This window comes from Chenopodium quinoa, unplaced genomic scaffold (assembly GCF_001683475.1).
Source record: "Chenopodium quinoa cultivar QQ74 unplaced genomic scaffold, ASM168347v1, whole genome shotgun sequence".
Taxonomy (NCBI): domain Eukaryota; kingdom Viridiplantae; phylum Streptophyta; class Magnoliopsida; order Caryophyllales; family Amaranthaceae; genus Chenopodium; species Chenopodium quinoa.
The window spans coordinates 1,625,625-1,653,144 of NW_018742881.1; the positions used below are offsets into that span (position 1 = coordinate 1,625,625).

Below are 27,520 nucleotides of genomic sequence, written 5' to 3' on the forward strand. Positions count from 1 at the left end.
CAGCATAATGCAATACCACTACACAAATCAAGCAACCGAGGATCAAACACCGCGAATACTCGAATTCTAGCAGCACAATAACCATTTAAAGTGATTGTGCCCTGACATTCAAAATACTCTTTCTCTTCAATCACTGAACTATCTGAAAGAACCCATCTTTTTCATTTTAAGAAGCTCTAAATGAATTTTTCTACACAAATTATATCAACAAATTAACAAAACAACCTCAAATACTGAGATTTTTCATCCAACATATAAAATATTAGGAATAAAAACAATCAAATAGGCAAAACCAATAATTATAAAAGGTTCAAACTGATTGATTTCACGAAATAGATCCATACAAAACCAAAATCTCCAACAAAAATTGCAAATAAAAAAACGAAAATTACCAAAAAAAAACTAAAACCCATTAAAATTAAACCTCCAAGTTTCGCAGGACAAAAGCGAGGAGAGAGAAAACGATAGATCTAAAACAGGGTAGTACCCTTGCCCTTCTTATCACCACCAATCTCAAAGTGCTTGCAACGCTTAATGGAGTGTTGAGAGATGTGCTTACAAGTCTGACATTGAAGCCTGAGAACAATCTTCTTGGTAGTCTTAGCCTTCTTGTGGAAAACGGGCTTAGTCTGACCTCCATAACCAGATTGCTTGCGATCGTAACGACGCTTACCTTGCGCCGCTAAGCTGTCCTTACCCTTCTTGTACTGGGTGACTTTGTGGGTTGTGTGTTTCTTGCATTCCTTGTTCTTGCAGTAGGTTTTCTTCACTTTTGGGATGTTCACCATTTTTGCAGATTGTTGGAGGAGAAGGCAGAAACCCTAGAAATTGAAATGGGGGTGGAGATGAGATAGAATGGATGAGAGAGAAAATTAGGGGTTATTTGTTTTGACGGTGATTAGGGTTTTGAAGTTGTGGGCTTTTTTTGTGAGATGAGATGATGCTAGTAGTGTTGGGGATAAGCCCATGGAAACTAATCTTTTTGTAGGACTTGTATTAGAGAAATTGGGGATTTGGGGGAATCGATTGTTTTTGTCGGGTCAAGTTATATCAGGTCGAGTCGGGTTCATGTCGTATCGAGTAAAGTCTATTCTTGTTTGGGTTAATTGGGTATGAGTTGAGTCGATCTTCAAACTTTTTATGGTGTAGCTTTTGGTAGTTTTAGGCAAATTAAGTGTTCAGATTGAATTTGAGTCACTCCGTACTTAGATTGATGTTGGATTATTTAGGGCCTAATTTATTCAGCTTAATATCAATTCAGCTTAGGGTATGTTCTCATTGACTGAATGAGTTGAACTGAACTTGTTAGAGCTAAACTGAACTGCACTGAAATGAATATTTTATAAGAGAAGGAAATTAGAAGTTGAACTGAACTGAGCTGAACTGAATTGAACTGAACTTAGCTTAGCTGAATTGAACTGAAAATAATCGTATTAGAACAGACCCTTAATTTCAATTCAGTTCAGTTCCTGATTTTTTCTCTCACAAACAATTTAGTTCAGTTCAATCCGGTTCAGATAAGCTAAGCCCTAATCAATTCACTTCACTTCACTTGTTTTTAGTAAATCGGAACAAGCCCTTAGTTGTTTTGTATTATTAGGTCAATTTTGAGTCATCTTGAATTTTTAGTTTTTTGTGGATGAAACCACCTATAAACCACTACTACTTTTACGTACTTAAAATTAAGTAATTAGGGTACAATTATTATTGTATTCCCTCCGTCCCAAATTACTTGCAACGCTTTGACTTTTTGCACTATTCACGCATCTCATTTTGACCATATTTTTTAGCTATTATATGAAAACAATTGTAATCATATAAGATATTATTGGATCTATTTTAATGTATATTTTTTTAATATAAACTTTTTATAGTTTATATAAGTATAAATATAATAAAAGATATTGACGGTCAATCTTGTATATCGGTAAGCGCGTTCAGTCAAAATGTTGCAAGTAAATTGGGACAGAGTGAGTAATAATTAAGAATGCTATTATGTGAAATTTAATTATAATTGATCTTCAATCGCGGCAATGATTTCCAAACACCCTCGTTTTATAAGAATCGAAAAAAACCTTAAAACTTAAGGAAAAAGTATTACTCCATCTGACTCAAAATAATTGACACACTCAACTTTGCACGTTTGTCAGTGCACTAGTTTGACTTTATTTTTATATAATTAAATATTAATGAAAATTATTTAAAATTTATATTATGAAACGTTATATTAGATCTAACAACGTATATTATAATTTTCCTTAAAAACAACATATTTTATATATGATAAAATATGTATTTTTATGTAGTAAAAAATTATAGTCAAACCTAATACATTAATAATGGAAAAAGTCTAATGTCCCAGAGGGGGGTACCAAATACGGTGCAACTCAATAACATACCGTTGACTTATATTAGTTCAGTTAATAAATACAATATGAAAATAGGCTATAAGGGGTTACTAAAAAGAGTTTCAAGGCTATGGGTATGTTTACATTTACTTAATTTCATTTCAATTTAGCTCTAGTCAGTTCAGTTCAACTCTAATCAGTTCAGTTCAGCTCTTAATTTTTCTCTCTCATAAAATATTCATTTCAGCTCAATTCAGTTCAGCTCAATTCAATTCAGTTCCAATCAGTTCAGTTTAGTTCAGCCCTGTTCAGTAAATGTGAACATGCCTTAAATTAAGAACGAACAAAGAGATTGAGGACTATCAAATTGAATTGTTGTGATAATTTAAAGAGAATATATTGCGTAAGTATGGACCAATGAAATATTTCGTCAATCTAGTGATTTTTTGAAATCCTCTATTGGCTGAATGATATTTTCTACTAGCTGGATGATGGCACGCATGGCTAAATGACATCCTCTATTGACTATATGATATCATATAGCTAATAGAAGATATCATCCATCCATGATATCATATCATATAGCCAATAGAGATTATCATATGAAGTAATTTTTTTATTTTTATTTTTTGAAATAATCATATGAAGTAATTTATATAACATCCCTCTGATTTATTGAATTTTTCATTTGGCATCACTCTAAAGTTCTATTCTCTTTGCCTGATTTTAACAATTTAAATTAATTTTGCGAAAAAAAATATTGTAAATATAAATCACTATCAATCTATGAAATGACCAAAGTAAAATTATGTTAAAATCTCAAAGAAAGAAAGAAAAAAAAAAGATTAAAATTAGATAAATATAGATCTTGATTGATTCAATATGGCCGTCACTTTCCAACAAGGACGTAGCCCAAAAAAAATTCAATATAGATAGTTGGTGATTGGTTTAATCAGTAGACATTAGGTTAAAGAAATAAGATTAATTCGTCAAATTTAACAAGCTACAGAGCCTACAGTCGTTATCAAAACTAAAAAATCAATTAGACTACGTAGTAGCTAGATGAGATGAATCAACCAACTTGAAGCCGCGCATGCTACGTTTTATGCATGTGTCACATTTCTTTAACAACTTATTGTTGGAGGGGAAAAAAAGAGGAGGAGAAAGTATAGAGGTAAAATGGGTTCTTACCTTAGCCAATGGCGAAATCAAAAAGTTTTTATTAAGGGAGTGAAATTAGTATACTGAAATTTTTTCCATCAAGGCGGATGCACAATGCTCCGTGCATCCGTTTTCTTTTTAAAAAGACGGAATGAATATTTAGTTGTTCATTAAAGAACATATGGTTATTTTATAAAGAAAATCTAGCTGTTTTATAAAGAACCTCACATATAGTTGTATTGTAATGAACATATAGTTATTTTGTAAAAACATATAGCTATTTTGTAAAAAAAACATCAAACTTTATGTTCTTTATATATATTTAAAGAAAATCCGTAATTTTAATAATGAACATGATTATTAGAGTTGGTCAACTTCAGCCCGACCCGATCCAACCCAAAAATAAGGCGGGTTTGGTCAAGCCTAAAAATGCATTTCCCTACTTTATAAAAAGTAGAATCTTGCTCTTATGAATAGTGTTGTGACAATTATAACCCCAAAAATGTGTATTTACGCATTTGCCCCCATTTAATATTACAAGATTTTTTTAATATTGTATATCTTCTCTTTGTTATTCAGTACTTCCCTACTTTGTAAAAAGTAGAATCTTGCTTTTATGAATAGTGTTGTGACAATTATAACCCAAAAAATGTGTATTTATGCATTTGCCCCCATTTAATATTACAAGATTTTTTTTAATATTGTATATCTTCTCTTTGTTATTCCGTACTTTTTCATCTCTTCCCATTCAATCGGTTGAATTATTGGTTTCAAGTTTCAACCACAAAGTCACTGACAATCTTCAAAGGTATTTTTCAATTTTAATTTCAATTGTTTTATAAGGTTTTGATTGATTTTAGATTTTAAGGTATTATCCTTTTTAAATTTTAGGGTATGGGTATTAATCTATTTTTCCTAAATTTGATTGGATTTTGAAAGAAAAAAAATATAGTAGATAATTAAAGTGAATGGAGAACCAGAAACAATATAAGCGAGGGAAATATACCAACTTCCAGGCACTACCCCATGGAAGCCCCTCATGTCTCTTTCTATTCTTTCAATATGATCATTTCATGAATATTTGTCAGTGACTTTGTGGTTTGTCCAGTTAAGCGCTACCACAAATCCGATCAAAAGGTACTTTAATTTTTTCCCTATACGATTTTTTAGGATTTTTATTTATGATCTTTAGATTGTACTTTGGTTTTGATTTTGGAGATTGTAGAATTTTACAAAGGTCGCTTTCAACATTGCTATTAGATTCGTTGTTATGAGATGCAAAGGACATCTAAATTTCGATTATAATTTTGGGATTACGAGCGTAAAATGAGAGTCCACAACTTTAAAAGATGCAATTTTTCAAGGTACATGTTTTTTAAAGGGAGTAGAATGTCTTTGTGCTTAGGCTCTGGATGTATATTCTATATTTGAAGGAAAGGAGGTGTGAGTAGTTCTCTTATCAATCCTAACCTACCTTAAAGGTTTATTGTTACTTGTTAGAAGAGAAGATACCACTTTTTTGGTGAGATTCTGATATGATGCATCCTAATAATGCTATATGCTCTGCATCTAATGAGTATCAGCTTATTAATGATTTACTGTATTTCTTTGTATTGTTGAGTTGAATTAAGCTGAGCTCAAGCTTGTCTGCATTGGATAACTAAGCTCTTCTTACATTGGGTTTAATTACAAAGTATTAAAAAATAAAAAAATAAAGCCCCTAGACCAATATACAAAGAGAGGAAAAATAAAAGCTACTCCGTATTTTATTATTTTGGATTTCTACATTGGGTTCAAGATACCAAAACTTTATATTAGATGATCATATTAGACTTAACAACAATATATACTAAGTATAAATGCACGTTGCATTGGACTTAGGCAAAATCCAAACTCAAAACTAAAATTTAACACCTAAGAGTCCTAACTACTCAGAGGGTACTCAAGAATAAATTGATGCAAAATTTCATTATTCCTCTGTTTGTTTCTCTTTGTTTTTCAGCTTGTAATATGTATCAAAATTTTATTCTAGAGAATCATCTAGACTCTATAAGAAAAACATATAAATGCTATTTTTTACTCTTTAAAATACATAAGAAAAAGGTTAAGGATATATGATTTTGAACTTAATAGTCGATTGTTACTTTTTCTAAAGGTTCATTGTATTAATCCTTACCAGTTTCAAGGTATTTAAAGATTGCATAAGACATTTTTCCGTGCAAAATGCTTACTAATCATAACTATGTACAAGCTAAAATCTTAAGTACGAAGACAAGCCTTGATAACTTCTCCGCATTGGCTAGCCATGTCGCGCATCGCGTGCGTTGGCCACCCTAGTTTAGTTAAAAAATCCAAATCCGACCTAAAAAAAGCCTGCTATATTTTTCGGGTTTGGGCACGAAATATTATGTTAAGGCCCGACCCAACCTAACCCGAATTTTTTATCACCTATAACGATAATTTAATTTAATGAACATTATTTTTATTCAACCACCATAATGTAAAGACAAAATTCAAAGAACATTTCAAAATAAACAATTGTCACAAGACAATCAAAGAACATAGAAATAAAGAACATTATTTAACATACTATAACATGTTCTTTTTAGTTTAATTGAATATTCTTTACATTTCTATACAATGTTCTTTACAATTCTATACAATGTTCTTTTCACTTTAACTAAATGTTCTTTACATTTCTATATAATGTTCTTTTCGCTTTTTTTAAAAGGGATGCACCATGCGGATCGTGCATCCGCCTGGAGGAACCACACATTGTTAATATACGTAGTAATATCTCACGCACAAATATGGAGTATAGTGAATGTTAAAAAAGAGTGATATATAAGTTTTTTTTTTTTTTTTTTTGAAGAAATGTTATAAAAGATGTTAGAGTAGGCCAAGTTAAAGGTAATATATGTATGTAGTAATAATATGAGCCAAATGTAATATGTGTAGTAATAATATAATTCACCCACAAAAGCACCAAAAAAAATGTAGTGTATTAAAATGTCAAAAAAAAAGTGACGAAAAAAATGTTGGAGAAAAGGTTCAAATTTGGGAAGCTTGAAAAGGAATTCAATCTTCATGTATGCAAAATTAAGGGCCTATTCTAATAGACCGAAATCAGCTGAATTGAACTGAATTTTTTATAAGAGAAGGAAATTAGGAGCTGAACTGACCTGAACTGAAAATAAACATATGAGAACAGGCCCCAACTCAGCTATAGTATAACTTATGTAATTATGTGATATATTTAATAAATAACTACAACCAAGGGAGAGGCCAAGACCCACCCTAGTCCCCATTGGTTCCGCTCCTGACCAAGCCTGACTCAATTGTTTGTACGACAAGAAGAAGACCAACACTCCTACTCATCACTTATACTACACTTTTTCTATCCTCCCTCACCTTTAACCCACCTCCCGCTCCCATTTTCTATCTCCTCAACTTCCTCTAAATCCCTCCATTTTCTCCCTCCTCTAATCTTCTATAGTCCATAACAATTGGATGATATTCTCTATTATCTATATGATATCATGACTAGATGATATATATTCTCTATTGGCTATATGATATATACGATATCATTTATGATTATTGTGTCTATGATATCCTTTATTGGTTGGATGATATCCTCTATTGGCTATATGATATCAAAATATCATCCAGTCATGATATCACCCAGCCCATAGAGGTTACCATCCAGTCAATAGAAGACATCAAAAATCCACTAAACTAATAAAACATTTCGTCATTCCAAATTGACACAATACCTTCTCTGCCTAGAATCAAGTATGCCTCATATGGTTTCTACTATATTGTTAAACAACAATGGATGAGTAATATTTAAAATTTGCAAAAGAATTAGGACTACATCAGTGTCATTTAATTAAAAAAAGTTGTCATAATTATATACACATGAATGTACCATGCACATACGGAATAAACTTACATTTAATAGTTACTTACTCCAAGTTCCCTTGAACATGTGTTTACATGAGATGTAAGTTTAATATGTACACATGTTGGTTAGGCCAAGCCAATAGCAAGTTATACTAGAAAATAAAATGATATGTTAAATATCCTTGAGGATGATTTGCGAGACCAAATTCAATGTCATCAATGATTAAATTAGTATAATTTTGGTAACGAGTAAAATAATATCTAAGTTTTTTATAATAAATATTTCGCACCTTTATATTTTATAATGATAGTGATCAGAAACAGGACTTTTTCAGCGAGCGTTCAGTATTGTGTGTAAATATGCTAGTAAGCTTATTGTCTATAGACTTGATTTTAAGTTATTGTTGATATGGATGATTGGATGGGCTATAAATATTGATGATTGATATGATAACCTATAGTCTTATATAACTAGTCCATGGCAAATGAAGCCGCTTCAAGTAAACCGATTTTGAAACGAGTCCTTCTAGACAAAAATCCCTATTGATGTTTGATCACTATTCACTACCAATAATATGTGACGTTAATGTTTTTCTAGTAGATTGGTCATCACACGTAAGCCATTAAACGTGGTGATATTGACATTAATTTCTTCTCTTATTTAGTCACAATAACTCAATCTTAAACTAGTATTACATGAATACATCAAGCCCTGATTCTCGGTGCTTTGCATGCCAAACAGTCATTAATACTGATTAATATAATATACGTTTGAATTATTGTTTTCTAGCTTTCGACTTACCGACCTTTTCCATACCATAAACGTATATTAGCAATGCTTTCTTCATCATTGCTAGATTCATCTCGATACATAATTTTAAAAAACTTTTTTTTACTTGATATTACTCGTATTAATCAAATATATTCATGAAATACAAAAAACAAAAGAATAATCATATACACCAAAATATTCCAAAACTCACACACTAAGGTTCTTGCTCGTCCTAGTAATCCAAAACCCACGAGGTTTCCTATCCCCTTTCGCAATTTACAAGGACTTTCCACTATTTCATTTATTTTCATTTTTCTTTTTTTCTTTTCTTTTATTATTATTATAGTACTCCGTATTATTTTTTTAAATCATTATACAATATAAACGACGTATTTAACTTTATTTTTTAAATTCTTTTGGGTTTAATACTTTTATGACATCCACTGTATAATTAAATAATAAGAAAAACATGTGATTATTCCTAACATAATACCAATCTCCAAAATCCAACAAAAACACAAAACTATTTTCTTTCATTTTCTCTCTCCTCTTTTTGATACCCTTCTTCACTTCTTCACTTTCACACCATTTTGATCTCACCTTCTCCCAATTTCTTTGCCCCCTTCACTAAAATTAGATCTAAATGCACCATTATTATGCTAATTAATTAAGATTAACACCCATCTTCATCATCCCTTATTCCATTTATTTTGGAGTTTATATCATCAACCACCTCATTTGATGCTGCTTCAGCTTCACTTATGAGCTCCAAAACTCTCAAAAAGGTAACAAATTTAAAAACCCATTATTTATTTTGCTGGGGTATGTTTATTGATTCCGTGTGATTCATAAATTACACGTAATTGGTATACCGTTGTTGTATGAGAAATCTTTCGACTTTTTTTCGTATATTCAGGAATGGATCCGATAATGATTAGTTAAATGTTTATTGTATTGTTTAATTTGATTGATTGATTGATTGATATGGGTTGAATTTGAATTGGTTCAGAGAAAAAGGAATCAATTGTGGAAGATGGAAGATGGAATTCATCAATTGGCTAAATCAATAAGAAAAAGGTTTGCAGAATTACCCCCTCTTTCTTCCAAATGTTGCATTTATAGAGTCCCTAGAACACTAAGAAATGTCAATTTAAGTGCCTATAAACCGTGTCTTATTTCAATTGGGCCCCTCAATTTTGGTGCTAAAAGGTTACAAGGATTACAAGAACAAAAATTAAGGTATCTCCAAAATTTTCTTAGGAGAAATGAGGGAAAATCACTAAAGGATTATCTTAAAGCTATTAAGGAATGGGAGAATGATGTAAGGGAGTGTTACATGGATAAAATTAATTTGAGTAGTGACGAGTTTGTTGAAATGTTGTTACTCGATGGGTGTTTTATTATCGAGTTTTTTTTGAGTTGGTATTGGGAGACATTGGATGAGAATGATCGTATTTTTGGTAAGCCGTCCTTAGAACATGTAATTAGACGTGATTTATTGTTGATTGAGAATCAACTCCCCTTTTTCGTGCTTGAAAATTTATATGGGCTCGTCTTTGATGGTGAAGATGGGGATGATGATGAGTCTTTTGAGAGTTCAATCCCGTTTATTGATCTTACTTCCGAGGTTATAATTGGTAAAAGAGAGCTTCCGAAGAAGTTCAAGAAGCGCGAAATTTTGCATTTTGTTGATTTTTTGAGAACCCATCTCCTCCCTAAAGAGCTTAGGGACCCTAATCATGTCCCATCACGCGATGATGCGTGTTGGGAGTTTCCTCCCGGTGTAGGGGATCTCCATGATGCCGGGGTTAAATTTGCGGTGAATAAAAGCGATTCTATGCTTGACATAGAGTTCAAAGGTGGAGTTTTGTACATTCCGAAATTAGAGGTGGAAGATCACACAGAATCAATTCTTCTAAACTTATCGGCGTTTGAGCAATGCCACTACCATTCCGACTCTTATGTTGTGGATTATGTCCTTTTGATGGATGTACTAATTACAACTCTAAAGGATGTGAATCTACTTTTAAGTAGTGGGATCATAACGAATGCCTTGGGCAACAACGACGAAGTGGCACACCTGTTTAACACCATATGCAGAGAAACAAACTATGAAGCTCACAACTTTTATTACACTAGAATATGTAGGCAATTGGTTGCTCACTCGAAAACGCGTTGGAATAGGTGGAAGGCTACTTTGAGACATGATTACTTCAACAATCCTTGGACTATAATTTCGGTTATTGCTGCTATTGTATTGCTCATTCTTACTGTCGTACAAACTGCTTGTACCGTTATTGCTTTCAGACGTTTGTGATTGATCGTCTTACATACGAGTTTTTGCTGCATTGATGGCCTTGTTGCCCTTATATTTGTCAACAAGCTTTTTGAGTAATCATTTTTGGTCATTGTTCTTAGAGCTCCCTTATTTCTTTTACCCTTATTGCAAGAGGACTAGATATAAGCTCGATAGCTTAGAATCAGCACACAACAATCGCGTGGCACACAAGGTAATCGAGCAGCATAAGTAGCAGCCGCGGTTGCAAGTGACACTAGTCACACAACAGTACAACACATCTTTGATTATGCAATTAGTAGCACATACTGAACAGCCACCCATAGGAATAGAGTCAAAATAAGTAGATCACCAACAATTTTTAATACCAAAGTTTATAAAACATGAAGCTATTTTATTTTACAAACTATCAGTAATGAGCTGGAATCTAAGATATACAACAATGACTTGATTGTGATCTGTTTATCAGTGAAAATATTGTTTTATTTCTGATGATTATTTGCTGATTTGACAAAAGATAAATTCCAATTTCTAACATTACTATAGACTTTATAGTCCCAAAACTCGTAAATTATTTATCACAAAATAATACTGATCATCTAAAATTGATACATAATTGATAGATAATGAAATTGTCTTGGAATTTCTTGAACCCATTAACCTAAAATTGATAGATAATGAAACTTCCAATTTAGTAGGTCTCATGTACTGATCACCTGGCATTTATATATTGTCCTGCAATTGTAGCTTCTTTGGACAAAAAATAAAAAAAGTACTCTGAAATTTGTAGTTTAGTAAATGGGTAGTAATGGGTTACATTGTTGATGACTTGTGTTGTGTTCAAGTTCGGCTAACATTGAGTCGGCCTTTTGCCAAACAAATGTAACTTGTTTTGGGTCAACAAGTCAATTGGTCTTGGGCTTAACAAATGTAACAATCGGGCTAAAATTCCATCCTAAATCCAACATTTTTTTTGAGACATAAATCCAACAATCTATGTGTACTAAGGCCCTGTTTGGTAGTTAGCTTATTGGGGGTATATTAGCTTATTTGACTAACTTTAGCTTATTGACTAGTCAAACAAGCTAATACAAGTGTTTAGTAGTAAGCTTATTGAAAGAGTTTATTCCACTAAATAAGTTCTTTAATTAAGGGAAATAGTACTTTTTATCAAAACAATTTTCTATTTTTAGTGTGTTGCAAGTATTCCGACATCTCCATTTTAGAGAAGTGTTGCAAGTATAAAGAAACAATACTAATTTAATAGTAGAATCTTATTTGATACAAAACATATCTTTTATCTATAGTTTATCGTACATATATGATCAAAATTTATTCAAATTAGACAATTTAATTGGATCAAACCAAGAAAAATACGTTCAAATTAGATTAGATAAGCAATTTTATTTTTTTTTTAAAAAATAAAATAAATCAACATAGCTCTTGGTATTTTGGTAAGATGCTCAATTTAGGACAAGATGAACACCTCTATTACTTACGAAGTACAAGTTAAAGGGCTATTCTACAATGCAACTATGATGCAGTTTTGCAAATTGAAAAAGAACATCATCAAACCTTTTTTTGTACACATTTTGCAATCTAATTCTAATTTCCTGTTATTAGGTCATGTTCTCTTCGATCACCTTATTTTTGTTAAATTGGAATTATTTTTGCTTAACTTAAATTATTTTACCGACATTAAACTATTTGTACCGAACTTAAGCTATACAATGTTAAAAAATAAAAACTTGAAAATAACAACATACTCAATTCCATATGTATTAAAACAAATCAACGATATACAAATGGAGCGAGCAACTAAGAGTCTGTTCTCATTGACTGAACTGAACTGAAATGATTATTATATAAGAGAAGGAAATTGAGAGCTAAATTAAATTGAACTGAACTGAAATGAATTGAATTGAACTGAACTGAAAATAATCGTATGACAACAAACCCTAATTTGAAACAAAGATAGCGAGATAATTATCCGTTCTACCACAAGATGACAATTAGGGAGTACTTAGTCAACTAATCTCCCACAAACCACAAGATGACAATTACGTAACTACGCACAAACTTCAGAGAAGCTTCCTACTTTCTCTTGCTTTTAACCTTACATTTTGCAATAAAATCCCTCTAAACTCTTTTTGACTTTAATTTGCTTCTACAATAAGCCAATAATCCCATTAACAACAACCCAACTCCGATTCATATTGTTCTTTCTATATACTAGTTGAAGATTCAGGGGTTCCTTGATACTTTCAATGCTTTTGATCTTCAATTCGAGCTTTGATTTTTAATTCCGATTTCTTTGTTAGAGGTAAACGTATCTTGATTTTTCCCTTCCTTTTGAATTTTCATTAGCGTTTAATCATTGATTTTTATAATTAGTTTGAATTTGAAAAATAAATACTAGTGCATACATGAAAAATATTAGCAAAAATAAGTTTTAATCAGTAAAAGTTAGTTTGAAGTCGAGATTATGACTAATCCTATAGTGAAAAATGATGAAATGATCCATCGATTAGCGACTTCCATTAGGAAAAGATTTGAGAATTTACGTCCTATATCACCCAAATGTTGCATATATAAAATCCCACGACCCCTTCGAATGGTTAATAAATTAGCCTATAAACCATGTTTAATTTCGATTGGGCCTTTTCACTACGGCAAGAAAAGGTTAGACCCATGCAAATATTTGCGAAACTTCCTAAAGAGAAATAAGAAGAAAGACTTGTCCGACTATTTGAAAAAAATTAAGCTATGGGAGAAAGAAATACGGGAGTCATACGTAGAGAATGTCGAGTTAGATAGCAAGGAATTCAATGAGATGGTTTTGTTAGATGGGTGTTTTTTGATCGAGTGTTTATTACTTTGGTTCCTCGATGAAGCAGAAGTGACTGATTCTATATTTAGGAAACCATCTTTGGAAGTTGTAATTATGCGTGACATAATGTTGTTAGAAAATCAACTTCCATTTTTTGTTTTAGAAGGCTTGTATAACATTGCTTTTGGTGATGAGAAATTGGTGTCACCCCATAGCGAAAATTCTGAATCCGCCACTGCTGTTGATGATATAGATAATAGTAACGCTATAAGGTCACTACCATCTTTCATGGAACTATGTTGCCAAGTACTAATGGTGGGGAAATCGAAGATTTTGGAGAAATTTGATGATTGTAAGGTTTTACACCTTGTTGATTTCTTAAGAACATGTTATTTGCCTTCGGTTCTTAGGGATCCAATTGAGGGTGAAAATGATGATTTGGACTTTCCTCCTACCGTGGAGAGACTTAAAGATGCCGGGATCAAATTTGAGGTGGCAAAAAATGGATCCTTACTAGACATAGAGTTTAGTAATGGTGTCTTAAGAATTCCTAAATTAGAGGTGGAAGATCACACGGAATCATTACTTCTAAACTTATCAGCATTGGAGCTATGTCATTATCATTTCGATTCTTATATAATCGATTATATTGTGTTGATGGATGTCCTAATTACTACTCTTAAGGATGTTGGATATCCTCGCGACTAAGGGGATCATAATGAACTCCTTAGGTACCACAGAAGATTTTGCAGAAATATTCAACACTATATGCAAGGGAACAACTTATCAAGTAAAAGGGTTCTACTATTCTCGTCTTTGTAAACAACTAAGTGCATACTACAACACACCATGGCATCGATGGAGGGCGACGCTAAAGCATGATTATTTTAGCAATCCATGGACAATTATTTCAGTCATTGCTGCAATTGTTTTAGTCATACTTACTATTGTACAAACCATTTGTACTATCATTTCAATGTAATATCAGTAACAAAGTTATTATTATTGAACGGATCTGTTAAATAAAAACGATATGAGTATTTTTTTTTTTACAAACGTTTATATGAAACCTACTTATCATCGTAAGACCACCTTGTAGGTTGTTGGATCTAGAGAAAAGAGATTTTTAATTCAAGTAATTTTATCCTTGAATCAAATTTAATACTTTTGTGAATGTCTTATTGTTTAATGAGGCGTACCTGCATTAGCTTTCTTGTGTTTGTCTCCAACAGTTTTATGGCAAGAGAAGAATATTCATGATTTTTGATGTCCTCATCATTTGCTTTATATGAGTACGGACCATAATTTTAATTTATATACGTAGTACTATGATCAATAATGGAGATTGTTGGAGATAGAATCTTATTACAAACAAATAATTAAACTAAACAAAACTTGGTCTAATGAAAAAAGTTAACTACTCGGATACTTAGGCCATGTTTAGTTTACCTTATTTTGTTTTATCTGCAGTTTTATATCGCTCAATATCTTTAATTTCGTAATGAAAAAATTATGAAAATAACATATTAAAAAAATATACATTATTACGAATTAACAAGACCCCACTTGATATATTTTAACCGTATAAATTATTGTATATTTAAGGTCAAAGTTTGATCAAATGTCAGATTTGATCAGATCAGTTCAGACCAGACCAAATCAGATCAGATAGGCAAAAATAAGGTGAACCTAACTAGCCGTTAGAGTGAGGAATAACTAAGGGGGCATTTGGTTCAAACAATGGTATAGGTTTGGAATGAGGAATGAAATCTGGGTGGTATGGGGTTGGAACTTAATACTTGATTTCATGTGTTTGGTTTTTATCTAGGAATGATAGTTTTCCTTTTAATTTTAAACTAAAGGTATGGGCCTCCCCCTTGAGTTTCAAAAACCCATACTTTGGGGGTTTGAGGTATGGGTTTGAAAAATAAAATTTCTAGAAACAAACATAAGGTATGAGTTTTGATCATTCCAAACCCATACCTTATACCTAGGGACTTGTTATTCATCGCCCGCAAATCTCTACATAAAGCCCACATTTTATAATTTTTTGACAAATTTGCCCTTTTTATAATTTTAACGGAAGATAAATTTTTCGCACTAAAAAAATGTGGAGCAGCACCGGATCGCCGAGGATCACCGGAGAATCGCCGTCGTCATCGGAAAACGAGGTTCGTAACGCATCGTAAGGACGAAATGGTGGCTGGCGCCTAGCCAAAAGGCCATGCCGTGGTTGTGGCGCCTAGCCAGGACGCCGCCACCGTGGTCACGGCGCCTGGTGGAGAAGCCTCGACCATAGTAGTGGCGCGTGGCCAGGACGCCGCAGCCACGGCCAAGGCGCCTGGCCAGGACGCCGCCACCATGGCGGCGGCGTCCTGACCAGGCGCCCCGGCCGTGGCTCCGGCGTCCTGGCCAGGCGCCAGTAGGGGAATATATATATATTTTTTTTTTTTATTTTTTTTTATTTTTAATTTAATCCCCTTTTTTTTTTTGTTTGTTTTTGTTAATTTAATCTTAATGTAATTATATTTATACGTTATATGTTATTGTTACAGGATTATGGTGGAGACGGAAATGATTACAGTGGGATTTTTGTACATGATGGCCTGTTCGAAGATGCTCAACAAGCGATTGATTGGGCAAAACAAGTTGCAATTAGATCAGGCTTTTGTTTAGTAGTAGCAACTCATAAATCTCAACGGGATGGTAGAATGGATCGCATTTTGAGATGCGACCGTTATCGCAAAAGAGAAGAACGAGATTTCAGTAAAGCGATTCGGTTTGACTCAAAGCGGAAAGGTTGTGGGTGTCAGTTCCGAGTTAAGGTTCGACAACATCAAAGGCGTGACGGTTGGGAAGTGAAGGGTTACGGCAAATGGGGATATCACAACCATGAGCTGATAGCATACAAAGTGGGGCATCGGCAGTTAAGCGGCCTAAGTCCAGCTGCGAAACTAGTTGTAAAAGAAATGAGTGATGCTCAAGTGAAGCCCGCTAAAATATTAGCGTCTGTGTTAGAGAAATTCCCCGAAGACCAGCCAAACCGAAGACACATCTACAACGTCAGACAGAAATTGAGGTTTGAACGGTCAGAGGGAAGGAACCCTATACAGCAGCTTCTGCACCAGGCACAAGCACGTGGTTACCTTTACTGGTTTGAATCTGACGAAGACACATCGGAGGTAACTCATTTGTTCCTTGTCCATCCTGATTGTGCTGATATGATTTCGTCTTGGCCATCTGTGATTTTGATCGATTCAACGTACAAGACAAACAAGTACAAGTTCCCACTGGTTGAGATGGTTGGGATGGCTCCAACGAACCAGAACTTTCTGATTGGTTATGCAGTCATGAAGGATGAGACGGCTGCGAGTTACCGTTGGGTGTTGGAAAAGTTGAGAAACTACATCGGCCCAAATGTACAGCCATCGGCCATCGTAAGTGATTGTGAGGGAGGTCTTTTTGCCCCTATAGCGGAGCTGTTTCCGGAGTCGAGCCATTTACTGTGCACATGGCACATCAACAACTGCGTGAAAGTCAAAGCCTACAACCTTTTCAACAAGAACTTAGATTCAGCAGAGAGATTGGTAAATGGTAAGTGGCGGAAGATCCTGCAAGCTACCACGGAGGCAGAGTACGATCGAGCCTTGGAAAACTTAAAGGATGCGTACAAGTGGTGCCCGCCAATCGTAGACTATGTGATGCATCAGTGGGTACCTCAGAGGGAAAAGTTTGTCAAATATTGGACGAACCAAGTTCTTCATTTTGGGAACACTACGACATGGAGAGTCGAGAGCGCTCATAGAGCTTTGAAGGACTGGATTGATTCTTCCACGGCTGCTCTGGATACACTGTTCGAGAGAATAAACAAGGCTATTGATACTCAGAGGAACGGCATCAAGAACTATCTCGAGGACTCCAGACGACGACATGGCATGTTGTATGGCCATTTCATATTTAAGATTCTCCACGGTCGTGTGTCACACCACTGTTTGGGGTTGATTCTGAGCGAGTATACCAGGATGAGGGAGTTGGGCGATGAAGTGGCTATTCGGTGCGGATGTGCTATATCAATGACTCATGGATTACCTTGTGCATGCACCATTCACCGCGTAATTACGCAAGACAGGGCGTCGTTACATGTCGATCAGGTTCATCCATTCTGGCGGACGCTCGTTATCGGAGAGCATGCTGTTCCGCATACGGTTCACCGTGAACAGGAGGAGTTGGAGCAGTTTCAGATGATGTTTGACCAAGTGTCCTCCAGTCACCCTTCGATCATTCGTAGTGCTACACACATACTTCATGACATGTTCAATACATCGTGTTTGGATACCGAGGAACCGGAAGGGGTCGAGCGACCTAGGGGTCGACAACCACGGCGGAACAAGAGTGCGTTTGAGTACATTCGCGGTCGTGGCCGTGGCCGTGGCCGTGGTCGTACATCCTCATCAAGTGGCAGCCAATCATCGTCGTCGGTGAATATGCCCGGCACCGGTAAGACATTCGACTTCAATTTCTTTTGTTGACTGTTTGATTAGTTTACTGTTGACTTGTTTATTGTGTTTATTGATGTGTGTAACAGGGAGAATGGACATTGAACATTTTCCATATAAGGACAGGATCCCTAATATCATGATGCCATTCTTGGACGGGTGGAATGATGTCATTGCAGATGGTAACTGCGGATTTCGGGTTGTGGCGGATGTGTTTCAAATGGGTGAAGACAACTACGGTTTAGTGCGGCAGTTGATGTACAGTGAAATCGCATCAAACCGAGATGTGTATGGCCATGTGTACGGCGAGGACTTGGATAGGTCTCTGCAGCGTATCCGGTGGGGAGGGGGACCTTGCGGTCAAAATCATTGGTTCGATGCGCCACTTGATCTCTTTGCCGTTGCAAACATCTACAAGTGTGCAGTCATGCATTTCGGCCTTGGTTTACATAGTCGAGCCTATTATCCATGTACAACGGTTCTGCCCTGGTGTTCGCGCGAGACCGTCACCAGACCGGTAAGGGACGTTGCTATTGGATTTCTTGGGCCGTCATACAGACATTTTATCCGATTAGACATGTCACCCGATTTTCCGGTCCCAAATATCATACCGAAGTGGTATGAAATTCGTAGAGCAAGCGTGGAGGGTTGGGATGCTTTGTACCATGCTCGCGTGCAACAGTGGAACAATTTAATTGCCATGTAGTTTTTGTTGATGTACACCTACCTTTTACTATGAGGCCTTGTATTGTCAATACTATGTCATTTCTATGTGTTCATTTTTAAAAGATAATGTTTCATTTTAAAAACTAACAACAATAATTTCAAATATTACAAACTAAAAAGATAATATTGAATTTTAAAAACTAAGAACAATAATTTCAAATATTACAAACTAAAAAGATAATGTCTAATTTCAAATATCGGGCTCACACGCGTCAACTATGTCGCGTGGCCTGAGCTTGTTCCCGCTCTTATCCGGAAACAAGGTACACCCGAGAAGAAGAAAAACATATGCAGCCAGCTGTGTGTCCTGCGTCCTACGTGCCGTAGGGTGCAAACATCGCTGCAAGACGGCTGCGATCTTAACGCCGCCGTGATCCCACACACCAAGTGCCGATGTGTACAGCGCAACCCTATCCACCGCCAACAGCTCCGCTAGTAAATCTGCCTGATCCGCATCAGTGACGACAGATGCTCGGTTTCCCTCCACGGGAATCCCAAGGATGGCCTCGACGTCATGCAACATGATCGTCATCTCACCGAACGGAAGGTGGAACGAGTTCGTATCCGGCTGCCATCGCTCAACGAAAGCCGTGATCAGCGTCCAGTCAATCCTGTCGTGCATGGTGGCAGGAAGGTGACTCACTCTAGTGGCCCTCAATCGCCTGACCATCTCGCTCTCCTCCGGCCAAGCATCAGCCCAGCTACACAAAAACCTACAAGTCTTTTCCCGGGTTTGGCATTTCAAAATGCCTGTATCCAAAGCCCTCTCCTGGTCCTCCCAAATACGGGTAGCGATGTGTCCTAAAAAGCTAGGAATCACACTCCCGTCTATAGGTCCCCCGGCCACCTCACCCCTCACCATCCAAGAATCATTAACGGCCCTCGACCGTTTTCTGCTACCCGCAGACACAGTGGACGCAGATGATGTGCCAGATCTACTAACAAACCTACCATCTCGACCCTTACGCACATCTACCCTATGCGTCTCATACGTATCATCAAGTCTCTGACTGAATGGACCGTAATCATCATATGGTCCACTCTGATCGTCGACATCCTCATCTGCATCATCCTCGTCCTCGACCTCCTCCTCCTCGACCTCCTCCTCCTCCTCCTCATCATCATCATCATCATCTTGATCGTCCGCAGAACAGTGCACCCGTTCTCTGCGGGCCGAGGCCGAAATACCACGGGATCTAACGTGTCTGGGCCCCGAGCTCTCCATTGAGTAGATCGTACTCCTCACGACGTCAATACTCTTCCCCGCACCAGGTCTAAATTGCGATGCCTAACTCCAAGTAAATAACGAAACATAATAACGAAAACAAATTAAAAAAAGTCGAAAATAAACACAAAAGCAAATAAACAAGTCACGGAAATAAAATTATAAACATAAAAAATATAAAATTAAAACAAATAAAAAAACAAAATTTAAAAAAAAAAAGATAAAAAAAAAAGGGAACATACAATTTAAAAAAAAGAAAAACAAATTTTTAAAAAAAAAAAAAAAAAAATCGAAAATAAAATTTAAAATTAAAAAAAAAACAAAAAAAAAATTTAAAAAAAAAAAAAAGAACGAGGCGCCTAGGCAAGGCGCCCGTACGGTGGTGTCGGCGCCTAGCCCAGACGCCACTACCACGGCCGTGGCGCCTAGCCTCTGCGCCGCTGCCGTGGTAGTGGCGTCTGGGCTAGGCGCCGCCACCACCGTACGGGCGCCTTGCCTAGGCGCCTCCTCCGTGGTGGTGGCGTCTCGCCTTGGCGCCCCACCGTCGCCGGAGGTTTTTTTTTTAAAAAAAAATTACAAAAATTAAAAAAATTACCTTCTGGCCGGCAAACCGCCTTCCGCCCACCGCCGGTGCCGCCACTTCCTTGCCGGGCCGCCTCGACATAGCTCTGGAAATAATTTAGAGAGAGAAAGTGGAAGTAGAGAGTAGAGAGAGAAATTGTGTGTTTTTTAGTATGAGGGCAAAAGTGTCATTTCACTCTTATTTTGTGGGCTTTATGTAGGAATTTGCGGGCGATGTTTAACAGTTCACTAATTTTACCCGTACGTAAAAGTCTAGTGTGGGTCTTTGTTAAAAAAAAAAAAAAAAAAGAGTCTAGTGTGGGTTATGAGCATTTATCTCAATTCTCAAGCTCTCAACCACACACCAAAAACATAATGCTTCACCATGACGTCACGCGGTGGGACACCATGTGTGTACGATATTAGCCTACCCAACCAAGTGACCAACATATGCACTAATGCACTTGCATATTTTCAGCTGTTTGTTGATTTATTTATTTAATTTGTCTCTTTCATTAAATATAAATGCGCTGAATTTTCAACGCTTTATTTACTCCTCTACAAACAATTAAAATGATGTTTTGCTTTATTAGTTTTTGCCTTTCTGGCCACATTTTTCATCTTTTACCATCTGATGACTACATATCATGTAAACTCTTTTTTTCATTTGACTAGTCGTTGGAGCACGCGCGATCGTGCTCCCTCGACGGCAAGATAAGTATGACGCGTGAAATGGTTTTTTTTGTGATTTTCGTGATTTTGTTTAGGTGGCGTAGTTATAGAGGGAATGCAATAATATATGTTGGCATTGTTTAGAATTCAAATGGCAGAAGTAAGATGTTTAAAAGAGGAAAAATAGTGATTATATAATCATGTGCTTTGTACTTTAGTTTCCAAAGACTGCTAATTGACTTGGCAAATGTCTATTAGCTAAAACATTGATTGTCAAGTAGATATGTGGCCTAATTATATACAGAGTTACATAGAATTATATGCTGTATGTTTGGAACCGCCTTTGTTTTTGAAACATTTTGTGGTAGAATATCTATTTTGGTATGGTTGTTTGGTGCTTAGACATGGTTTTATACTTTTTATGGGATAATTCCAAAACAATATCTAATTATATACAGTTACATAGAATTCCAAAGACTGTTTGTTGTTTAGATATTATGTAAAATTGCATTCATTATTTTATTTGTGCTGTATCAAGGGTCATATATAGAGAATTATGATATGGTAGGTTAAGTTTATCAAAGTTGTACTTAATAAACTATGTACCATTATCAAAAAAGCACCATTTTTGAGGGTTCAGTTAGGTTCTGGAATAAAGAGGAGATTGATATGAGAAGAAGGTCAATTGTTTACCATAACTTGGTTTATATTATAGACAGGCATCCTAATTTAAGGATACAAGGAGGTACAACATAATTAGCTTACAATATTCTAGGCTTTTAATTGCCAGCATTACTTTGTACATATCAGAAGATCCAAGTTCTACTTATTAGGGTGTCTAAGACACTATCGTTACTACAGGCCAGTCCTTATTACATAGTTTCAGTACTCTATATACATATCTGATGTTTATAGGGAACATACGATGCCCAAAATGTTCCTTCTAAACATCCAAAAGCTTTTCAAACTTAGCAAACTACCTTATAATAGAGATTCATTAGTACTAATATTCTTTTAGCAAACGCTGCTTAGTATCTATATATTTTTAGCTGGTTTCATTCATAAATTTTTGAGGATGCTTTCAAATTACTCTTTGTTTTCAGAAATTTCTTTCTCAGCAGCTTCCTTAAACAGTGCTGTTCGGAGCTTCTTCCTAGGAACAGGATCTTCATCATCTGAATCCTGCATCTCATCAGCAGACATTGGCTCCTTATTCTTGACACTGCTTCGTGTGCGAGTAAGCTTGTTCCATGTAGGAAGTTCAGTGACTGAAGTTGGTGGCTTTGAAATTGTAAGTCCTTTATTTGGTTGCTGAATTGGAATATCAAAGCAATCTGTGTCAAATGCTTCAGAAGCTAGCCTGAATTCATGAAGCTGGGCTATTTCAGCAAGAACCTCATCGCTTGTTTCTGTATTGTCCTGACTATAATTAGCATTGCTATCTGGGCTAGAAGCAGCAATTGCTTTTCCATGAGCCTTAGTTGTGCTTGGTGAGATGTTGAAGTCTTTCTTGCTATAAGCCGCAGCCTCACTTATGAATGCCTGTTCTGTCCTGTGTGCCTTATCAGGTGTAAAGGGAGTCTGATCCTTGTTAAGATTAGCAGATGATGAACCTAGGACTTGAGTCTCTGGCTGTGTATCTTCTACCTCAATGGCTTTCAAAGTCCATAACAGAACACTATTCCTCGCTAACTCCAGAGTCGGAGTTACCTGAATGAAGAAAGGCTTTGTCGATAGTGTTTCTTGTACAACCTTGAATGTTTCCAAATTCCCCTACAATTGTGAAGTTGTCACATAAGATGCAAGCACAGCATAATGAATAGGTATACTGCCATATAGATTGTGTAAAAGTAAATGCTACTTTTTTAAGTGGTTTTTGTGTTGGTTGAATGTAAAAGGAGATAGGTAAATCAGCTAAGTTGTATACAATTTGAGCTGTAGCGTTTACCAAGGACCATGCAGTAAACATCATGACTAATCACAACTTATTTAAGACTGTTGTATCAGTTAATTTTGGGCAGATATATCATAAATAATTTCTTGAAAGTGGATCAATAGTTATTGAGAGCAGCACAGTTCAAGGATAGGAATAAGGTAAAAAAAAAAAAACTAACTTGCATCACTACTATTAGCAAAGTTTTATTATTACAACAGTTATAGTGTTTGGCAAACCATTTAGACTCGGCTGCATTATAGTAGTTCAGATAAGAATAGACAGAGTTCAAATAAACTTGCAAAGAGTGGAAGAGGATATCAGTGGTATTGATACTTACAGTGGTTTTCATGTTCCAGATTTCAGATGCTGTCATACGGAAAAGCTTTTCTGTATCATCACTAAAGGTTGTAAATGACATCATTCCACTGTCATCGACAGCCTCAAACTTGAAAGTAACTCTGCAAGAACACACATTATAATGAAATGGAGTTTTATAATACATTTATAATATCAAGCATAACATATGTATTGTTTTAGAATTATACTTGTGAGTTGCCACAGTATCTCCTTTTTTGCATGAAATGCAAGGAAAACGAGTTCCCAAAGCAAGATATGTTCGTTTCCCGCAGCCAAGATATCCAATGTATGCATTTACTCTCTGCAAATCAGCCTCTGGTATAGTCACTTTGATCCAAGCTGTTTCATCTGGAGTTGCATTAGATGCCTGCATAAATGTCGGTGACTGTATATCAGATGTTCTGTGACAACTATATATTCTGAAAATGTTATTTGCTGTGCAGAATTTTTGTTGATTTAGGGTAAGTGTAAAAAGAGAAAACCTTTTTGCTTCTCAATTCAGCTATTGTCACAATTTTTTTTTCGGTGCCTGGGTATCTCACATTAAGAATCCTTTCCTGTCTGTCTAGGAGCACATGCTGATAAAGCTTAACCCTGAAACAGGAAGTAAGCCTTAATAAGGTGTTTAATCTAACAACATTTAACTGTACAGTCATAATAAATCTAATATACTAATTACCATTCTCGAAGCATGTCTGCTCTTTCGCCTTTAGGATTCATAATAATCCTAGTAGACATAGTAGTGTTCAAAGTAAATCCTATAAACAAAAAGGAGATAGGTTAGATATTTAGTAACTGATGATAATTGTAATATCTAAACCAAAAGCATTAAGTTGACTCTTGTATGACGGGTTTTCAGTGCAGTGAATCCAATGACATTGAATTTCTCAGGCCAGTTACTCAATGCATTACAAGGTGCTCCAGTAAGATCGTTCCAAGCAGAGATTGTCATAAATCATACATTTTATAAGTGTAAGCTATCCAAGGCATTTGGCCGAGTAAAAAGTATAATATCAAATTGGTATGTCAAAGTATTTTGTTACCTTGTGTCAGTAACAGATATCTCTCGTACTGGACTATCGCGTCCACGAATGTTAGGTATCATCCTTGGTGCTTCTTCAACAAACAGGACCACACCAACTATATCTGTTTCATTTATAGAGTCGAATTTAGATAACGTGGGAAATAGTATAATCTTTCTGGTTAGTGTAAAAACTCTAGATTTCATTTTAGAGATGTAAAATAATCATTACCAAATCTGCCATTTGGATCAGGCGATCTTGGAATAGTTGACAAAGTTTGATATTTAGGCTCGATTGGACCACTTTCGGGATTCAGACGTTGGATAATAGTCTGCTGTCCAACGGTCATTTGGTAAGGAAGTTCTTCCAAGTTGAAGTTGGCTTTGTACTGATCATCGACAGCAGTTATAGGAGCCTTTGATATTTCATACTGACCAGATGGCTTAAGAACTTCTTCATATGCTTCAATCTGATCTCCAAAAAGAGCACATCGCATCTTGTTTTTCTGGGTACAGATTAAGGGTACTAAGTAATAGCAGGATAAAAGTGTATGAATATGCAGCTTTGTATACATTTAGCTATTAATTTGTGACAAAGTTTATAGAACTATTAAATAAACTGATTCTGTATAAGAATGTCAAATCAAGTTTATGTGACAAGCTTAATGGTAGGCAGTAAGATTAGAATGATTTGTATGATTAGTAGGATATATTTGTGCCATTGACTATAAGTAAATCATCATTATTCCTAAGGTTTATTTTTTGCTGATTATAAAAAAACATAAATTCTTACTCATCCATGTTACAATGAGGTTAATTCACTGTTTTTTTGTTATGTTGTAAACACAGTGGTCAGTATTGTTTTTTTCATGGAGAAGGAGAGCATACGTTTAGCTCAATCTATATTACAGACTTGATAGTAGTATATCATACCTTCTTCTTCTTTTTTTTTTTTTTTTTTTAAAGATTATCCATGTGCTTAAATATCTATATTGAAATCTTAACAATAACAAAACACAACATAACAGGATTTATGTTATCAATAAAGGTAAGTCAATATATTTTAATAGCTTGACAATAATCTGTTATAGTTTTTTTTTTCTAAAAGGTTATCTGTATTTATAAACAATAAAAGATAATAAACCTAAGCTACCACATTTTAACAGCATAGGAATAATCTATTATACCTAATTTTTTTTAAAAGATTATCTATATTTAACAACAACAAAAGATAGCCATAACAGGATGTTTATCTAACAGCAGAATCCATTTACTATAATGTAGCAACATATTTTATTTGTTTTTTTAGAGAAAGGTACAATAAATACATTTACCTTTTCATCCTCTAAGATTATCGTCTGAAATATCACACCAGGCTTCTTAGGCGAAGGTTGAGCTCTTCCTTTTTCAGTCACAGTAACCTTCACTTTGTAGTCCTTACTCTGAGTAGTAAGTTCGTCTAAGTAAACAGGTTCCAGCTTCATCTTCGGAGGTGTATTCATAGTCTGTAATACACACCATGCAAAATAGTAAGCTACTGTATTGAAGCAAGACATAGTATACAGTGTAAGTGTAGATCTAGCATGTATATAAACTCTTGTAAAAAGAAAGTGCAGAGCAAAAGCAGACAGTGATGTATTTTACATGGATATTCTAGAAATTCCTTTTGCCTTACATTTTTTTTTTGCGTGGGAAACATTTGATCATTAACCTAATGCATGCAGAATATACTAAAAGGGAAAAAAGCAGTAAAATAAATGCAGTAAGATGAGATATTCCAGAATCTAGTGTGAGAATGTGAGCTTAGAATGAGAAGCCAAAAACCTAAATATGAGTCAGAATATATAAAATAATGTAATTGCAAATATAAGTTATATCATAACAAAGAAACAAGAATTATATAAGTCAAAGGTTTGTTAAGAAGATTTTTTTTTTTTCATAGAAAATCAGGTAAGAATTCCATGGATAGTAACCACTCTTGATGCTAAGATAACAAAAAGAATTTCAGTGATGAGTACCTTTCAAGTCAAATCATAATCGAATGAAACGAAAGTGTGGAAAAGTCTAGTGTTGCGGAAAGTTTTAATTCTTTTCTCTTCTCTCTGTTTTTGAAAACTTTATTTTAAGAAAACAGCCAATCCAGTTTGGTTGGTCCATGATATGGGTCCAATAGTGGTGTAGTTGGATGGGGCTTGCAAAGACCTTTCCAACGATATATTATAAGCCCAATTCCGATGAATATTGAGGAAGTTATGGCCAATTTAGTAAACTGGGTCCGGTTTGAGCTTTAAGTACGGCCCAATGATCTAGGGGAGGGCCTAATATAATTTATCATTCCTAATGAAATTAGGAATGGTTTTGGTCTTCTAGAACATTCTAGAAGGTTTTATCATTCTTAATTCAATTAGGACTCTCCAGAGTTTTAATTAGATCAAATAGCATTTTCGACTGAATTTATATTATTTTATCTTCCAGTACGGGAATTTTATCAGAATTTCGAAAACGCGTTGAAATCCAATTTGGCGTCCAACCCCAGGCCTTGGCGCCTGGAATCAGGATTGGCGCCAGACGCCAGCCATTGGCGCCTGGCGCTAGCCACAGATCCTGGCGCCAATGAGCCAGGTCTGGCGCCAAGGTGGTTTTGTGATCTTCAGACTCTGTTTGGATAAATTATCTTTTTTGGATGATTTTCTCTATAAATATCGTATCAAAAACTCCGTTTTCATTCACGAATTCTCCTTATTCTTAAGTATTCATCATCTACATCTATCATTCACCAATTCTCTTTATTCTTAAGTTTTCACCATTTATCAATTGCCAATAATCAACTCTCTTCATTCACAAATCATTCATTAATTCTCTTCATCTACAAACAATTCATCTCTTTTCATCAATTTTCAATAACATTAATTCTTCATTCATTCTTTCCTTTCTTTGGTTTTAATACAAAATTCCGCATTCACAAGATCTAGAAACACCTAGCCATATTCGAAGTTGCCTTCGCCCTAGACGTGAAAGGTTTTAATTTCTGAGGGTTTGGTCCCAAATCTCTCTTTCAATTATTTAATTTAATTGTTTGTTTATTATTTTCCTTGAAGTTACTAACGTGTGTATTTTGTAATTAGAAAGAGGTACGAGGCATCCAAGTAAGTACTTTAATGGTTTGATTGATTTATGATGTAGAAATCATGTTTACATTGTTATGATATTCCT

General features: G+C 35.2%; 3 protein-coding genes and 1 pseudogene across 3 annotated transcripts; 2 read left to right on the top strand and 2 right to left on the bottom strand.

Moving 5' to 3' along the window:
• Positions 1–296: 296 nt before the first annotated feature.
• Positions 297–924, bottom strand: LOC110726807 (60S ribosomal protein L44-like). The gene has a single exon (XM_021906323.1). The coding sequence runs from the start codon at positions 786–788 to the stop codon at positions 471–473; it is 318 nt and encodes a 105-aa protein (XP_021762015.1). The 5' UTR covers positions 789–924; the 3' UTR covers positions 297–470.
• Positions 925–8,168: 7,244 nt separating this feature from the next.
• Positions 8,169–14,318, top strand: LOC110726657 (annotated as a pseudogene).
• Positions 14,319–17,404: 3,086 nt separating this feature from the next.
• LOC110726808 lies at positions 17,405–18,619 on the top strand. Its single transcript, XM_021906324.1, has 2 exons — positions 17,405–17,810; positions 17,899–18,619. Exons 1-2 carry the CDS (start codon positions 17,555–17,557, stop codon positions 18,513–18,515), a joined length of 873 nt encoding a protein of 290 aa, XP_021762016.1. The 5' UTR covers positions 17,405–17,554; the 3' UTR covers positions 18,516–18,619.
• A 3,073-nt stretch (positions 18,620–21,692) lies between these two features.
• LOC110726809 lies at positions 21,693–23,957 on the bottom strand. The gene is made up of 4 exons (XM_021906325.1): positions 23,769–23,957; positions 23,475–23,653; positions 23,267–23,387; positions 21,693–22,766 (listed from the first exon to the last, which is right to left on the bottom strand). The coding sequence occupies exons 1-4, from the start codon at positions 23,940–23,942 to the stop codon at positions 22,080–22,082; spliced, it is 1,161 nt and encodes a 386-aa protein (XP_021762017.1). The 5' UTR covers positions 23,943–23,957; the 3' UTR covers positions 21,693–22,079.
• Positions 23,958–27,520: the final 3,563 nt, after the last annotated feature.

Coding starts and splice junctions, on each gene's coding strand:
- LOC110726807 (XM_021906323.1), bottom strand. CDS start 788: ATGGTGAACATCCCAAAAGTGAAGAAAACCTACTGCAAGAACAAGGAA.
- LOC110726808 (XM_021906324.1), top strand. CDS start 17,555: ATGATGTTTGACCAAGTGTCCTCCAGTCACCCTTCGATCATTCGTAGT. Junction 17,811..17,898: donor GGTGAATATGCCCGGCACCG/GTAAGACATTCG, acceptor TGTGTGTAACAG/GGAGAATGGACATTGAACAT.
- LOC110726809 (XM_021906325.1), bottom strand. CDS start 23,942: ATGACTGTACAGTTAAATGTTGTTAGATTAAACACCTTATTAAGGCTT. Junction 23,388..23,474: donor GATACTGTGGCAACTCACAA/GTATAATTCTAA, acceptor GTGTTCTTGCAG/AGTTACTTTCAAGTTTGAGG. Junction 22,767..23,266: donor TCTGGAACATGAAAACCACT/GTAAGTATCAAT, acceptor TCACAATTGTAG/GGGAATTTGGAAACATTCAA.